Consider the following 17699-nt stretch of genomic DNA (forward strand, 5'->3'; position numbering starts at 1 on the left):
GTCAAAGGCGAACATTAAAAGAAATAACCAAATACCATGTTATTTAATGATCGTAAAGCAACTTAAAACTATATTGATGCATTTCATATGGCAAATAGCAAAAGTATTCTTCCAAATCAAGTGCAATGAAGCAAGAATAATGATGTGTACAGCAAAATAGGAGGGTGAGCTGAAGATATGTGAACATGAGATGGCTTTCTCAACAACGACGAGCTCTTTTAGTAGTGGCACCAGTAAGATGGAAAATCAATGATTTAGTACATAACCAATGATATACGGAAAACCTAATAATTTCCAAAACATTATTTTTAATCAGGGAATAAAAGAATAATGTTCTTTGCTAGTACTGAGATTGTGCATATGACCTCGTGACTCGGCTATTATCCTATCACGATTCACGAGTTGCTCTTTCTTGGGAATCGGATTTTTATATTACTAGTCTTAGAGTACGCGCGTTGTACGTCTACCCGTCCCGTATCAATGGAAATATATTTTGTAAAAATATCATATTTAAAAAAAATGATATTTGAAATATTAAAAAAATATTTTTTTAAAATATGAATCGAGACTATATACAAAGAAAATTACTAAAAATTTGGCTAGTGCAAGAAAATTTACTCGAATTAATGAAGTAAGGTTTTAGTAAATTAAGACAACTACTTCAAAGGAAGTGTTTTTTTAAATTATAGATGTATTTTTTAACTCAAGTAGAATATTTATTAGTTTCTATATAATTATAAATAAAAGGGTCAAATTCATAATTAGATAGACAATACACTAATCGATATGTTGTATATTTCATATATCTACATTAAGTTTATTGCTATATCATTTAATCTAAAAATGATTTAATTTATTCTAATAAAATAAAATAAATAGAAAAAATTGGAAATAAGAATTTTTCTTACCACTTTTAACATAAACAATATAGGAAGAGAGACAGACTAAGAAACAAACGCTTTTGCACAACACCACAATATGGACTTGGCCCGTTTGGGCCAGCCCAACCCGTGATTTAGTAGGATTGGGCTAGAATTTGTGAAGCCCATTTAAAAATGAGGCTTTAAAGCCCTTGACCCGTGAGGCTTGACTGAGATTGGGCCGGCCGGCCTGTGGGCCTAATAAAATATTTATTTAAAATATATAAAATATAAAAAGTATATTGCCTCTAGTGATGGAAAGTCAGAATTGGATCTTTACTTATAGGACCCAAAGCTTGATTTTGAGAAATTTCAAGAGATGGATGCTGTCATGTATTAGAATGACCATTCTAGAAAATATCTCAATCTTTCATTAATGGCGCGTGATGTACTTAGTATTCCTATTATCACTGTAGCATCGAAATTAGCATTTAGCATTGGTGGGCGTGTTCTGACAAAGTACAAAAGTTGCATCATCATGAAAATGTTCAAACACTAGTTACTACTTGAAATTGGCTTCACGGCTTTACCCAAACTCAAACTCGTAATATTTTTTTATGTGAATTTGAATATTATTAGTTTTTAAAATTTAAATATTCTTAATTTTTAATTAATTAATATTGTATATGAATTGTAGATATAGATGAAAGTGAAGATGTTAAGACAACCTTGTCACAAGCGGATTCAAATGTGTTTGATGAAGATGATGTGTTGGGTATCCCATAAGCGCCATGGACGTTCTCTTGAATAGTTTGTTTTGAGTTTTTGACTTTTAGTGAATGAAATATAGTGTCTTGTTCTTGTCTTTTACTTTTTTAATGTTTATTGTGATATAGTGGAATAGTATAAAAATTTAATAAGTTTTACGATATTTTTCCAATAAGCAGGGCTTTGAACCCAAATACATTACCTACAATGGAAGTAAACATGTTGGTAACATAACCTATATTTTTTAACTTTTAAATATTTATCTCTTTTTAGGTTAGAACTTAAAGAAAAAATATAAAAATATATTTTTAAAACATAATGTGCTGGGCCGTGGGGGCCAGTGGCCCACATAGGGCTGGGATGGACTGAGCATTATAAGGTCCATCAAAATGGTGGGCTAGCCCAATCCAGCCCATCAATTGCTAAAGCCCACGTGGGCTGGGCTGAGCTAACCCGACACAGCCCATATTGACTCCTCTACACAAAATTACTGCTTTTCTACCCAACGGTTAAATATACTGACCGAAAGTCCTAATTTTTTTAACTGAATTATATTTTTAATTTTTATATAATTTATTATAATTGAATTATAGTTAATTTACACCATTCAAATAAGGAAATGAATTATGAAATAAAAGCTTCCTTGTTTTTTGTAGTCCTAAATATATAATTAAATATTAATTTATCAAATATGAAATCATTTTTAAAGAATAAAATAAATTATTTAAAATTATTAAATAATATTCAAAATATGTGATTGAGTTATAAATAAAATTTAACAAAAGAAATTTTTTTTATTGTTGATCATGTTAAGGACTTTAGATCATTCCGGTGGTTGTTCGTCTCACTTTGTCCCACAACTTAATTTTACCAAATTAGTTCTTATTTCATATTTTTAGTTTTATTCTTTCATTTTTTAAGTTCTTGTCATAACAATTAAGTATTATATGAGTATCTATGATGTTTAAATTTCTTTTATAGATTTAAGAACGAAGAGGTAGCCTCTACAACTTCTCGAAAAAATTTGATAAGTGACAATATAAAATTTAAAAAGACTTTGTCCATAATTCAAACAAGAGAAGATTTAGGGTGTGTTTGGCCCGAAGAAAAATATTTTTCGGAAAATAGTTTTTCAATTTTCCTATTTTGGAAAATATTTTCCTTATGAATTCATTTTCGAAAATGTTTTCTTTTTATCAAGAGAAGGGAAAACATTTTTCAAAACTCAATCTCAACCTTCCCTACCCTCACCCACCCATCCCACACCCTCACACCCACCCACCTAACCCTACCCCCTCTCTCCAAAAAAGTTTTTTTTTTTTTTACAAATTTTAAATTTTTTTTCCGTCACCACCCACCCTACAACCCCCGCAAAAAAAAAAAATAATTCAAATTTCTATTTTTTTATTTTTCTGCACCACCCACCCACCGCCCCCACCCCGCACAATTTTTTTTTTTATTTTACTTTTATTTTTTGTAATTTTTTATTTTTTATTTTTTTTCTGCACCACCCACCCCGCATTTAACTTTTTTTTTTGTAATTTCAAATTTCTGTTTTTTCGTTTTTCTGCACCCCGCCCCTACCCCCTCCACCGTCCCCCCGGGAAAAAACATATTTTTTTTTTATATTTTCAGTTTTAGTTTTTTCATCTTTCGTTTTACAGGTTCGAAATTTTACAAGTTATGAGTTCGGAGGTTTATGTGTTTGGAAGTTTGCGGGTTTAGAAATAATGAAGTTTATGAGTTCGAAATTTCGCGGTTTCGAAAGTTTAGCGGTTCAAAAGTTTATGAAATTTGTGGATTCGAAAGGTTGTTGGTTCGAAAGTTTATGATTTCATGTTTATTGTATCTAAATTATTTATGAATACTCTTGAGAAGTTATTTTCCTTAATTTGCGTACCAAACACCGAAAAATGAATAAGATTATTACTTATTTTCCAAGAAAATATTTTCTTGGAAAATATTTTCCGTTATACCAAACACACCCTTAATTCAAAAACATTATTGGTGATTACAAAATCATAAATTAAGTAACATGAAAGTTACTACTATATAGTTATGTTACATAATGTACCGATATGTTTTGAAATACCATACGCCAAAGGTTGAGAGATTAAAATAATTCCAAATTTGAAAAAGAAATTATAATAATTCTATCGGAAAAAGTATTTAAAAGTAATTCTACTATATATTTGGTCCTATGTAATTGTCTACCCGCTCATAGACATTTGCATTTTTTGTATGCCCACTAAGTTTTCTTACACAATCTCCTTATTATTTTGGTGAACTCAAGGTTCCAACTCTTTAGTCTTTAGGTAATAGTAATACACATGATGCAAAACATTTAGACTTACTTAAAGTTAAGCATTGCACACCTAAATTGCACCGGCAGCTGATCTTATGTATATTTATAATTCAACTTAGTTGGAACTTTGGACAGCACACCACGTTCAACAAATTTAGCTTTATTCAAGTTCTATAGGTTATATCAAGTTCTAAGCAACTATCATAAACTCATAGAGGTTGGGAGACAATGCTCCCTTTACCCACCTGAAATTCACTTCCAATTATTGTTTGTTATCAAACTTAGTGGTAGACTGGTAGTGGCCATGTGGGTCGAATTTAGGAAGTATATCGGGTTTTAATTCTTGAAAATCGCACAATTATATATAATAAAAGAGAATAGGCTGCACCTAAAAACATTTTAATTAAGAGAATAGGTTATGCGCAGGGTATGGTCGGACCACACGGGTCTATTGTACGCAGTCTTACTCTGCATTTCTGTAATAGGTTGTTTCCACGGCTCGAACCTGTGAACTCTTGATCACATGGTAGCAACTTTATCAAATTACGCGAAAGCTCCCTTCAAATACAACTTATTAATAGAAATCAGCAAAAATCTTTTTGTACGCCATCATAGAGGACACCTTTGTAAAACAACTCTACTTTTTATCTTTATATGTGCCTTCATCAAGTTTAGTGGAGGGTAGCCTTGAAGCAACGATAAAATTATTTTCGTGTGACATATAGATTATGAGTTCGAACCGTAACAGCCAATAATACTTGTATTAAATTAGGTTATCTATATTATATCCTTTGAGTGTGACATTTTTCCGAACTCTACAAGAAATCCCTTATGCACCGGTCGGCTTTTTCTTCTGCCCTCCATCAACTTTAGTAAGTAAAAGTAGCGTTCACTATTTTGGAGAAAAACAAGTAAATTAAATCAATGTGTGTTACACCAGAATTTGGTAGTAATGATACGTAAAGGAAAATCAAGCATGGGCTCCACACGCATTTAACAGAAAAATAAAGAAATTGGATACCCTCAAATCATAGAAACCAACTAGATAAACGTACTAAGTATTAAAAAAGGAGAAACTAGATAAACGTACTTTCCTTTCGACTTCGGGTACATGTATATCATCCCTCTCAATTGAACGCGGATGTCAACTGTCATGTGGCTACCCTTCGCCACTTTCATTTTTCCACATTATTTGTTTCCCTTACTTTATACAACTGTCTTCTACTCATCCTATATTCTACTATGCTTTCCTTTTTTTGACTTTTTCTTTTAATTTCCCACTACCAACATTCTCATTATCCCTTCATCATTTATATATATATATATATACGACTAGACTACCTCATTCTCATCCTCAACAATCAAATCCAAGAACTCATCTCTATTCTCTTAAATCCACAAAAATTATATTCAATCTTGTGTTATTGATATGGGCAACTATATTTCTTGTACCTTATTAGGACCAGGAGGCAACAAACAATCAAGAGGTGTAAAAGTCATATTCCCAAGTGGTGAAATCAGACATTTTTATCAACCAATAAAAGCAGCAGAGGTAATGCTAGAGACACCTAATTTCTTTCTTGTAAACACAAGGTCACTTAAAATTGGAAGGAGATTTTCTGCTCTGAATGCTGATGAAGATCTTGATATGGGCAATGTCTATGCTATGTTTCCTATGAAAAGAGTAAATTCATTTGTCTCAGCAGCTGATATGGGAGCTTTGCTACTTACTGCTAACTCTGTGTCCAAAAGGGTGTCAATTGGAAGTTTCAGAATCTTGCCTGAATCATGTGTAGAGTATTCTGCTTTGGAAATAGTACAGCCTCAGGCTAATTATGAGCAACAAGTTTTGCCAAAGTTGAATTTGGATGATATTGAAGAGTTTTCAACTCCAGAGTTTAAGCACAGGTTGTCTATGTGTAGGTCAAAGAAACCATTGTTGGAAACTATTGCTGAAGAGCCAGTTTGTTCAAGATGAGGATTATTTTGAACTACGAAATTTCATTCGACTTAATTCTCTTTGAATTTTAGTAAGGAGAAAATATTCTTTTTTATAGATTAGGGTAGGATTTGTTTGTGATTCACATTCACTATATTCTCTGATGAAAACAAAAAGATGTATATTTGATCTTTTTTGAGTGAGGCTTAAATTTAATCGAAGGATCAAGAGCTGAACTTTTGTATTTGAGATAGGGTGCTGAAGAGAAGAAAAGAAAAAAAGTTTTTTTTTTTTTTTTTTTTGCGAATAAGAAAAAGGAAAAATGGTCAAATTTGTCCTTATACTATCCGAAAAGGATCACATTTACCCTCCGTTATACTTTCAGTACAAAAGTAGCCTCGACGTTAATCTAATGGTTCAAAAATACGCCTCTTCCGTTAGAGTTGTCAAAGGTAGATACCCAATCCCATATAACACTATAATTTGATGACATGGATACCACGTGGCATACCATCTCATCGGCCCCGACCCTTTTTACCCCATCTCTCCACTTACTCTTCCATCAGTAGCACCTTCTCTCTTTTTACCACCATTGCGACCATCACCACCCCCAGGCCACCGTTTCACCACCTTCACCTTTACTCAACGATAGACCCGTCCTCCGCCTCTTGCTGTATTTTTCTTCATAAATTGATATTATTTCATGAATTTTAACACTACAATTGTCAATTTTTTTTCTTCCAAGTGAATTCTTTGGTCTGGTTGTCTTCTTTTGCCTAATTCTGGTTATATTTCTCTTCAACAATCGAATCTTAGGAAATTTTACACAAGACTTGTGACTTCTGATGCTTAGAAAAACTATTTTTTTGGGTTGTTATATTTTGCCTACTTCTGGTAAGAGGAGGCTCAAGAACACTGGGGCCTAAAGCCGAAGTTTATTAAGAGATATTTTTTTGCCAACATTAAGAGGCCTTAAGCTTTAAAAAAGAAAAATCATATTAAATAACCTGATTCATCTTTATAGTTGGCATATTTAAATTATGATAAAAAAAATAAAAAGCAATATACTACTATAGGTAAAGATACAAAAAATAAATTTTAAATTCAAAAAAAAAAAGATATTAGCAAGTTAGAATAATCGAACTTGATTTTAAATGTTATAACTTGATATCAGAATGAAATTTCAATAATTTTAATTTGTTTGCTGCAATGCTTGAGAACGAGAGAAAGAACGAAAAGTACAATTTTAATTTATTCAATGCCTTTGGTTCATATTGTTTAGAAAATAGACAATCTAGTAATGAAAAAGGATACTTTAAAATACAGTTCTATTATGAAATAGAAAAAAATATTAATATTAAGAATATAAATTAATCACCAGTCACCATCAATCACATTGACTAAGTAATTCATCTTTTTTTTTAATATAAGAATCTTATACTTTTTCACCATGAATATTAAATATTTTCTACAAAACTTACTATAGATTAACCTATTTTTGCTATTATAAAACAAATGGGGCCTTAGAAACTTAGGGGCCTAAAGCCCTTGCTTCAGTCGCTTGGCTCTTGATCCGGCACTGCTTCTAGTTGTATTTTTCTTCAAGAATTAGTACCATTTGCGAAGTTTTTCACCGAGTTGTGAATTTTGGATGCTTTATGAACCTATATTTTATTGTTTTCCCTTGCCTAATTGTGGTTGAGTATTCTCCAAGCATTATATCGTTTTAGAAAATTTTTATGCTGGAGGTGTCAACTTATGAGCTATAAATTTTTTGTTTTTTGTTTTCTATTGCATAATTCTAGTTGTATTTCCTCCAAAAATGGTACCATTTCAGGAGTTTTACAATAGAGTAGTCCATTTCTGATACTTAGTCATCTTTTATTTTGGATTTCTTTTCTTTTGCATATAGTTCTGGTGGTATGTTGCTCCAAGGATTTGGTATCGTTTATAGAGTTGTTGATTTCTAATGCTTATAGTAGGGGTGTATGGCTGAGAGCTGAAGGTGGTGAAAATGGTGGTGATAGTGGCAAAGGTGGTAAGAGGAGAGGAGGTGATGGAAGAGGAAGTAAAGGGAGGGGTAAGATAGGTTGGGGCTGATGAGATAGACATGCCATGTGGTGTCCATATCATCAAAATATAGTGTCACATGGGATTAGGTGTCCACCTTGGACAGCTCTAACGAAAGATGGATATATTTGAGCCATTAGATTAACGTCAGGGATACGTCTGTATAAAAAATATAACGGAGGGTAAATATAATCCTTTTCGCATAGTAGAGGGTCAACTTTAACCCTTTTCCCTAAGAAAAAAGTCTATGGTTGCAAATTTCATAACTTGTAATTTATGCATAATTTTCAGAGCATAATGAAAAAAATATAGTGTGTATTTTTCGACGTGATACTGGTACTACTAATAGTCAGAGGCGAAGCCAACATTTCAACCTTATGAGTTCAGAATTTTAAAACGACGATTTCAAGTGCTAATAACTGGGTTCTAAGCTTAATATTTGTACATATTTAATAAATTTCTTAACATAAATACTCTATTTGAGCAAAAGTTACTGGGTTCAACCGAACCCGCAGCCGAACTTCTAGCTCCGCCCCTGCTAATAGTTGTTCATTTGGTGCATCAATTATTGGAAAAGGGTCAAATATACCCCTCTACTTTGATATATTGTTCATAACTACCCTCTGTTATACTATCAGGACATATCTACCCTTACTGTTAATAAATTTTTTTAAAAATACCCCTATCTAACGGAATCCACTAGATTAATAAAATAATTATTTTAAAAAATATTCATTAACCTATAACCCATTAAATCCATCATATAAAAATACGGAACCTAAATTTCTGAGACGTCTTAACATATTTTATTCATTTAGAGAGAGACCGATAATAATGGTGAATGTATGTTTAGTAAGAACTTATATTTTTAGTTCTTAGTTGTTCATGGTGGCATTAGGATGTCATGTTATCACTTTTAGTTGTATTTTTTTGTAGTTATAATATGACATCCTTTTGTCTAATGCAATTCACACTTGATAGTTGGTTTGTATGTCGGTAACAACTGATATATACTTTATCAATATTTGTATTTGGTTAGTGCATGAAATTAGTGTATTTAGGTTGTTAAATTACTTTCCAACTTGTTGGTGTACTTTCTTTCATTCTTGATGATTTTTTTAGACTCTAACTTGATATTAAATTGAATCTCCTCTAATAATTTTTTAATTTTTGTTCCTTATAAGTTCAGTTGTTACTAAGAATTATGAGTATCCCATCCCATAGCTTAAAATCTAACTTTGATTCTTAAGGCGTGATTTGACGATAATTACTCGTTGCTCAAATGCTTAAAGCAGAATAAGAAAATATGGTGCGTGAACAATCATCAACAAAGGCTCATTGTTGGAGGAAGAAATACCTCGGTAGCTGCCTTAAGACTTCATAATTATCAACCTAATAAGATGCTATAAACATTCAAGTCATGGTGAAAAGCAAATCATGGTGAATACTCCGCATAATTCAGCATGGTGGGAAAAAAACAAAGAGAAAAGCTAGAAAAAAAAAGAAATTAAAAAGTAGACTATAATAAACATACAATAAGGATATTAAAAGAATCGTGACTCAATATATAAATGAATATATGATTGTCGGTATTCTTATGTCTTTCACTTCTTAAGTTCAACAAATGGCTACGAAAGAGATGACTAATCTGTAAGTAAGAAGTGCAGTAAATAAAAAGGATTTAACAGGTTATTAATGAGTTTTAAAAAAATAGGTATTTTCTTAATTTGGTAGCTTTCTGTTAGGTGGAGGATATTTTTAAAAAATTTGGCTAATGATAAGGGTAGATGTGACCCGATAGTATAACGGATGGTAGATATGAATAATATATTAAAACAGAGGGGTATATTTGGCCCTTTTCCCTCAATTATTTGATATTAGACCTTCAATCTCTTAATCTATTCCCAAGCAGTTTTCTTGTTTTGACTTTCATTTCCTTTTGAATTTTTAAAAATCTCTCTCTTTTAGTTTCAACATCAAATAGAGAATCATAAGAAAGGCAGTGAAAGATTAATATTTAAGGGTCGTTTGGTAAGAGGAACTAGGAACAGTATTTACAATATTTAATTGAAGAGATTAGGAATAGTAATCATCGCCATAACTAAGAGCGTTTGGCTGGTTGTACAAAAACAAATAATCCCTGCATACTTAATATAACGTTTAATTAGAAGTATTAAAGAATACTCATTATTGAATTATGCGAAAATTTATGAGAAATATATTGTGGAATAAAAATCTGTACATCAATATAATAATACATAGAAAACTTTTTTAAAGACAAAAAAGATATCTAAGATATAGGTAATACCTACATAATAGTCATTGCATTGTATAACAATTCATACATTATTATATATCTTATAAAGAATCGCTTCATTATTATTCAACGGATAAACAATCAAGCATATTATAATCTCCTAATAATTAGCATGTGAACCAAATTATTCCGTAATTAAGCTAACCGAAGGATCTGAAGCTCAAAGGCACATGGCATTCCAAACTGTTGGCATTTGGTTCAAATTTTGTAAGGGGTTTTTGCGAAAGAAAAATCAATATTATGTAAAAATTGTATTTCAAGCAAACTCCAAAAAAGAAGTGTTCCTTTTAGTTGGTGAAGATGTTCTGCTAAAGGAAATGTATTTAAGACCAATTAGGGAAAATGACTTGCGTTATTCATTCGTATAACTACTTTTTATAATTGCTTTAACTTTGACTTAGTGGTACATGTATGTTTATATTCATTAAATCTTTACTTGCCATAAATATAAGTTATCTATTGTATAGGGTAAAATCGGTTCATATTAAATACTCGCATAACAGAGCGACACGTGAAATCGGAGACAGACGAAAAGTAAGACAGGTGGAAACCAAGACCGGGGAAGCAGCTTCGGTTAGGACCGGAGAGCCCCCGAATGGAATATTGCTAATGAAAACAAACGATTGCCTGTCACTCGATAACATTCAATGAAGAATATTTCTACAATATTAAATACATAATCCGTTATAGAGAATTATGACATTCATAGTATGTCGTTACACATTCTTCAACGGCCCCTATAATTGTCATTTAAGAGAAGCTTGATCCTAGAACCTTATTCCCTAGGTGCAACTATAAATAGTGATTTCAACAGTCATTGCAAGGGTACAAATTTTTTGACAAACTTATGCTATATATTCAAAAGCGAATAATACCATATTCAAGGGGATGTACCATGGTGCATGCTATTCGCCGATGACATAATTCTGATTGATGAGTCGCGAACCGGTGTTAACGAGAGGCTGGAGGTTTGAAGACAGGCTCTTGAGTCTAAGGGTTTCAAGCTGAGCAGGACGAAGACGGAATACTTGGAGTGTAAGTTCAGCGCTGAGCCAGGGGAAGTGGGCGTGGATGTGAGGCTTGATTCACAGGTCATTCCATGTAGAGGTAGCTTCAAGTACCTTGGTTCGGTTATCCAGGGGGAGGGAGATCGACGAGGATGTCACACACCGTATTGGGGTAGGATGGATGAAGTGGAGGTTAGCATTTGGAGTCCTGTGTGACAAGAGAGTGCCACCGATACTCAAAGGTAAGTTTTATAAAGCGGTGGTTAGACCGGCCATGATGTATGGGGCTGAGTGTTGGCCCGTTAAGAACTCACATATCCAGAAGATGAAAGTAGCAGAAATGAGGATGTTACGGTAGATGTGCGGGCACACTAGGATAGATAAGATTAAGAATGATGATATTCGGGAGAAGGTGCATGCGGCTCCCATTGATGATAAGATGCGGGAAGCGAGGCTTAGATGATTCGGACATGTTCATAGGAGAAGCCCAGATGCTCTGGTACGGAGGTGTGAGCAGCTAGTTACGGAGGACACGAGAAGAGGTAGATGGCGACCTAAGAAGTATTGGGGAGAGGTGATCATGCAAGATATGGCGAGGCTCCAGATTTCCGAGGATATGACACTTGATAGGAAGATGTGGAGGTCGAGTATTAGGGTTGTAGGTTAGGAGGTAGTTGAGTCGTGCCTTACTTCGTAACATGGTGGGACTAGTCATGTAGGATTTTTGTCTAAGATAACTGTGAGAATGTTGTGGCTTACTATTTTATTTTTCAGTGCAGGTCCTATTTACTAGCTATCGCTTTTGCTTTACATCTTTCTTCTAGATTTCATGGTGTTCCTATTTTTCTTATGACTGTTGTGGTGATACTAATATTTACTAATATTGTCTCCCTTTACTTTGCATCTTTCTTTTGGATTTCATGGTGTTCCTATTTATCCTATGATTGTTGTTGTGATACTAATATTGTCTCCCTTTTTGCCCTTTTGTCTTCTTTTTTTAAGCCGAGGGTCTTTCGGAAACAGCCTCTCTACTCCTTCGGGGTAGGAGTAAGGTCTGCGTACACACTACCCTCCCCAAACCCCATTAGTGGGATTTTACTGGGTTGTTATTGTTGTTGTTGTTGTTCTTGCCTACTAATACTTGTATTACTGCTTTTGGGAGCTCTGCTCCCGAAACTAAAGCTATCAGCTGCTTTATCTCGATTTCAACACCAAGTGTTGTATTTTATTTAATTTATTTATCATTTTGGGATCAAATCGATTCGATTGTCTATAAATCACGTTACAAATTCAACCGTACCGTTTTACGGTCAAACATCTATCTTAATACTCAACCAAACATGAAACTTGGTTACTGCACGGGGAGAGATGGAGCACAATTTTGCATTTCAAAGATCTTTAGTTATTCTGAGATGGAGAGATACTATATATTTTGAATATTAAAGATTAGTATCATTTTGGAACGAGGGTGTATGATTTTGTATATTAAGGATCTATTATTTTGTAAATTTGCACAGGAGAAATTAATGGGCTTCATGAAGGGGACATGTCCTTTTTCCTGTGATATTTTGGTTTTTTGGATAATATGGTTGACTGTCTTGTTTCTTCTTGAATGAGAGTGAAAATCAAGAAATGATCTGGGCAGTGGATTATACAGCTCATTTCTTCAGAAGAAATTGAATTATTACTCAGTAATGTAGAAGACAACTCTTGCTTTATGCCTCTCGATCGCCGGAGTACATGGGTATTTATTTACTTTTTAGGTAATTATCATATACATTTACGTAATCCGTGGAATTTTTAAGGTCTTTGACTAAGCTTTCTTTGAAGTTGAACCTTAATTTGCATACGAATTGAGACCAATATTTGTTTACCCGAAAAAGATAACACTTGAATTTATACGTGGTTCTAAAGATACGTAGTATAACTTGGTACAAATTGAAAAAATATATAAATGAATATCGAAATTAACTGTAAAAGAAATGAATGCAAACCGAATGAATTAATTAGCCTAGGCTTTCAAGTTTGATCACCCTCAAATTGAATAGAGAGTAACAAATACAAGAGCAAAGTAACTCAATATCAAAATCAGAAGAAAAGGCAGTATATTACTTTATATTCTATGAATCTGAATCTGTATGTGTCTGCGAATGTGAATGTATATCTCCTCTTACAAATGATCAGACCCTCTTTTATATAGTAGGGAAGTCCTATTCTTAATATCATTTTTTAAATACATCAAGGAATTTCATGATAGATTAATTAATTGGCCTCTCATTGATATTGCAAATATTTCGGCTTTCTGTTTTTTGGCTCGATAAGTTTTCCTTGATCTCGGACGATCTCGACTTCAATCGGTCTCTATTTTGCTCGACATCGATCTTGGCCAATCTCGATCTTGATCGGTCTCTATTTTGCTTGACCTCGATCTTGGCCGATCTCGATCTTGATCGGTCTCTGGGTCTCGAGCTCGGCTACCTAACTTTGCATCATGGCTCGATATTACACAAAGTTGAACCTTGGTCTATCATGTTCTAATCTCGATTAGTCATACGAAGGGCAAACTCGGTTTTGACCGTATACAGATTAGTCCCTTCGTTTCTCGGAAAGAAGATAGCGAGAAACGATATGAATTTCTGAACTTTGACTAGATGTGCAATGATATCAGCGACAAGCCCGATTATGACGTATGTGACAAACGTCCCGTCAGTCCAGTTACCAAGGCATTAAATTTCTGGCAGTCGTTGGTCGTCCACTACCAGTTTTGAACCGTCATTACCAGGCTATAAGTATCCAAACTTTCATACTTAATCAAACTATTCACTCAAAGCTTCTTCTCTACTCTTGCATCTTCTTTAGAAAATCCCTTTGCTTCATAATTTTCATACCGCATACAACCCTAATTTTCTTTATCCTTGTTCATCAATGGCGAAAACATCTAAAACAGTGCCGCAAAAAGAGGCTGCTTCTTTATCACGACCTGCCGACGGTGAGGATGTGGCGGAGCCTTACCTTGAGGAATTCGTTCTGGTAGGGTGTTCAACCGTCATCGACTTTAAGGTCTAAAAAGCCTCCTCGGTACCGGGCCGATGTGAGCCGATCGCGAGGTACTAGTGTACAATCACCAAAATAATCCTCGACAAAGTGAAAAAGGAATGCAACATGGGCGAAAAGCATGTGGTGATCCCATCGCCTGAATAATCGATTATTACCCACGTGGAGGGGTTCTTAAGTGTTTATACTTACCCTTTCACGTTGGGTCCCTTAGACCCTGTCATCGTCGCTTTTTGCAAGAGATACGACGTGACCCTCGGCCAAATCCATCCTTCTTTTTGGAGAATAGTGATTCTCCTCCGATTCTTCTCAAGCAAAATCGAGGGGTGTCTTTTCACCCTCGATCACCTTGTGCGCCTTTATAGTCCCCGACTCTATCGAGGAGGGATAATCAAGCTTGCTCGCCGAGCCACCAAAGCCCCATTCTCGAGCATAGACGAGACTCGTGATCGAGGTTGGATGGGCCGATTTGTTCGAATCAGAACTTTGGACCTGATCCTTGCTGATGACATGTCGTTTTCTGAGAAATAGAATATGAATCATGAGTAGTATCCCCCTTTGAACGTTTAATTTTGTGGCTCTGCTTTCCATTTTCTTTATCTACTTTTTCTATGTTTGTTACAGTTGTGACCCAGATGCCGGAACCAATTCCGGAACTTAAACAATGGGTTGAAGGTCTGGTGCTGCAGAGACCGTACTCCGAGCGTGCTTGGATGGAATTATCAAAGGGTCGATGGGAGGCCCACAGTCATGGTAAGTTTCTTTCTTAGAACGGTTATCGTTTTGATCTTCTTCTCTTGCTTACTCCTTTTTTTCCCTTTGTAGGCCTTGGGAAGGACGGTGCCATGAGGGCCCCATCTTGTGATGAAGAAATCCTTGCTCCAAGGTAGGTTATAGAGAAGAAGAGAAAAGGGGCTCCGAGTTCCCCGGTCTCGAAAAAGAGAAAACCGACGAAGAAATCTCTCAAGCCAAAGGGGGGCTCCGATATTATGCCTTCGGACTTGATCCGCCGATTAAGGGATGAGCCCGAAGAAGGAGAAGAAGAAGTAGCATGTGTGCGGGGTAATGTTGTGATACAACAATCCTCCGAATTGGCGGAGGTCGATAAAGGGAGCTCTAGCCATAATTCCTGAACAAGAAAAAGTTGAGGCCATTCCGTCCCAAGCTGAGATGGTCGAAGGAGAGACCGGGGGCAAAGCTTCTCGGGCAGCAGAAGATATCTCGAGGGACGAGCTCGGGATAGTCGACATTACTGGATCCCCTCAGATTTCGGATGCTATGATCCGTGAGGCTAATATGTTGGAAAGTCGATCTTACGAGGGTATTCAGGGGTCGACTGATATCCATGGCTTTCTGGATTGGCTCGAGTCCGCTGCCTCGGAAGATGTTAACAGGTTCGGTGGATTACCAGTATCGAATAAAGCATCATGGTTGGCACGATCGGGTCTTCATCGAGCCCAAAACTGGTGGACCAACTCCCGGCCCCGGGTGTTAATCCCGACCGTAAGCAGAAAATAGTGCTCTCTGTCCCAGAGGATGCCCGAGTTTTCTCTCCCTCGTAGGGATTGCTAGTTACCTTAGGTCCTTGGTGACCGAAGAGAATCAAGCCGTGATGAATGCAGTAGGAGCCGCTTGCTTTTTCAACGAGGCCCAACATGCTCTGAATTGGGTAACTTCGAGGGTATCTCTACTGTTTCTTTTATACTTAGAGTTGTAGATAATTCTAACATCTTCTTCCTTGTTTGCATGCTTCGGTGTTGCATCACGAGGCTTTCCTCCGATTTTGGGAGGAGCATGAGGCTGAGGTTCGGAACCTCACTAAGAAGAGTGACACCTACAAACTTCTTAGTGAGAAGCTTCGGCCAGATTTGGCAACGGCTCGGGATGAGCATGCTGAGATGGCTGAGCAGGTATTTCGAGTGCTTCACGAAAGTGAAGATGAATTGGAGATAACTACTAATGATCTGATTCTGCAGGCCCGACAGAGGTTCGAACAAATCGAACGGCTCCAAACGTTGGTGGATACGATACAGGTCGAGGCAAAAGAATTTAAAAAGAACATGGACATTTTAGCCTCGAAAAAGGAGATCTTCCAAGCTCAACTCGAGTCGAACGAGACCCAGCTCCAAGCTGCGAAAGAGAAAACCTCGGTACATGTCGAAAAGATCAAGGAACTTCAACATCGGTTGGATTTGGCCGTTTATGATAAGGCAAGCTTGGCCGATTAACTCGAAGTAGCTAGATCCGAGGTGGCCATAGCTAGATCTGAGGTGGCCGAGGCTAACAAAAGGGCTGATGCTAAAGTGGCCCAATTTAGGATCGATGCCGAAGTCAACCAGGCCAAGGCCAAGGGCATGGTCGAGCATGCAAAATGGCAGGCTCGAAGGGAAGCCCTTGAAGGGGTTCAAGCCCAGGGCTTCGATATCATGGCTGAGGTCGAAAAGTCCAGAGTAGAGGAAGCCATGGCCCGGAAGCTAGCCTTCCTTGAGGAAGACTCCGAGAGTTCGAGCGAATCCGAAGACGGAGAGGATTCTGAGGACGGAGATGCGACCCTCGATGAAGACCAAACCTCTTAGGACTTTTTCTTTTCTTTTTTGAGTCTGTTTTTTGGTTGTTGTAAATTTAGGCCGATTTGGCCTTTGCAAAAACTATTGTATATAAATATAAGGCTTTTCTTGCCCTTTCGGCTCTCATATTTTTCCTTTGGTTTTTTGTATTTACAAAGGTCGAAAATGCCGTAGCATAAAATATGGTTGTGTTCGAGGGTTCGAACAAAGCTTGCCTTTATTCCCTTTCTGGGTTTAGGCGTTATCGGGGTTCGATGTTTATCAAAATTTTTCCCGAAAAATATCTTAAGTATGAGATTTTGCCGAGGGTAGACTTTTAGAACCGGTTGTGAAAGAATTTTTTATTTATTGAAGGCCTATTTTTGTTACGAATTTCGGACGTCTCCGAGCCGTGTTAAATTGACCGTAGACTTGTAGTTCAGGAGTTACCCATTGGGCTTGTTTTTCCATCATACCTAGGCTTGCCCGAGATAGTAGTTCCCGAGTGGGGTGGCCATGACTTTTAGAAATCGGGGCATTGCCTATTAGGTCTTTTGCCCCCGAGGCCCGATGACTTGGGTTGTTTGAGTCGTATGACACTCCCCGAGTGAGGGAGATATCGTTCGTATTCCGGTTAAGTATTGCCCTTGGGCTTATTTATATTCGGAAGTATGTAGTTCTTTGCAAAGAAGGAAGATAAAAGAAATTCTGCTAATTTCAAAGCATAAGATGTTTGTAAGGAACATACTTTTCTTTATTCTCGATCGAAACAGGGTTCGAGCAATCTATATGGGCACGGTTCGATTTGACCGTTTGACCCTTACAATAAATCC

At 36.0% G+C, this 17699-nt stretch overlaps 1 protein-coding gene across 1 annotated transcript; it reads left to right on the forward strand.

Annotated features, from left to right (window-relative positions):
* Positions 1-5165: 5165 nt before the first annotated feature.
* Positions 5166-6121, forward strand: LOC104095078 (uncharacterized). The gene has a single exon (XM_009601127.4). The coding sequence runs from the start codon at positions 5363-5365 to the stop codon at positions 5909-5911; it is 549 nt and encodes a 182-aa protein (XP_009599422.1). The 5' UTR covers positions 5166-5362; the 3' UTR covers positions 5912-6121.
* The last annotated feature ends 11578 nt before the right edge of the window (positions 6122-17699 follow it).

This window comes from Nicotiana tomentosiformis, chromosome 2 (genome assembly GCF_000390325.3).
Source record: "Nicotiana tomentosiformis chromosome 2, ASM39032v3, whole genome shotgun sequence".
NCBI classification, from domain to species: Eukaryota; Viridiplantae; Streptophyta; class Magnoliopsida; order Solanales; family Solanaceae; genus Nicotiana; species Nicotiana tomentosiformis.

Excerpts from the sequence above, each read along its gene's own strand:
- LOC104095078 (XM_009601127.4), top strand. The coding sequence starts at position 5,363 with ATGGGCAACTATATTTCTTGTACCTTATTAGGACCAGGAGGCAACAAA.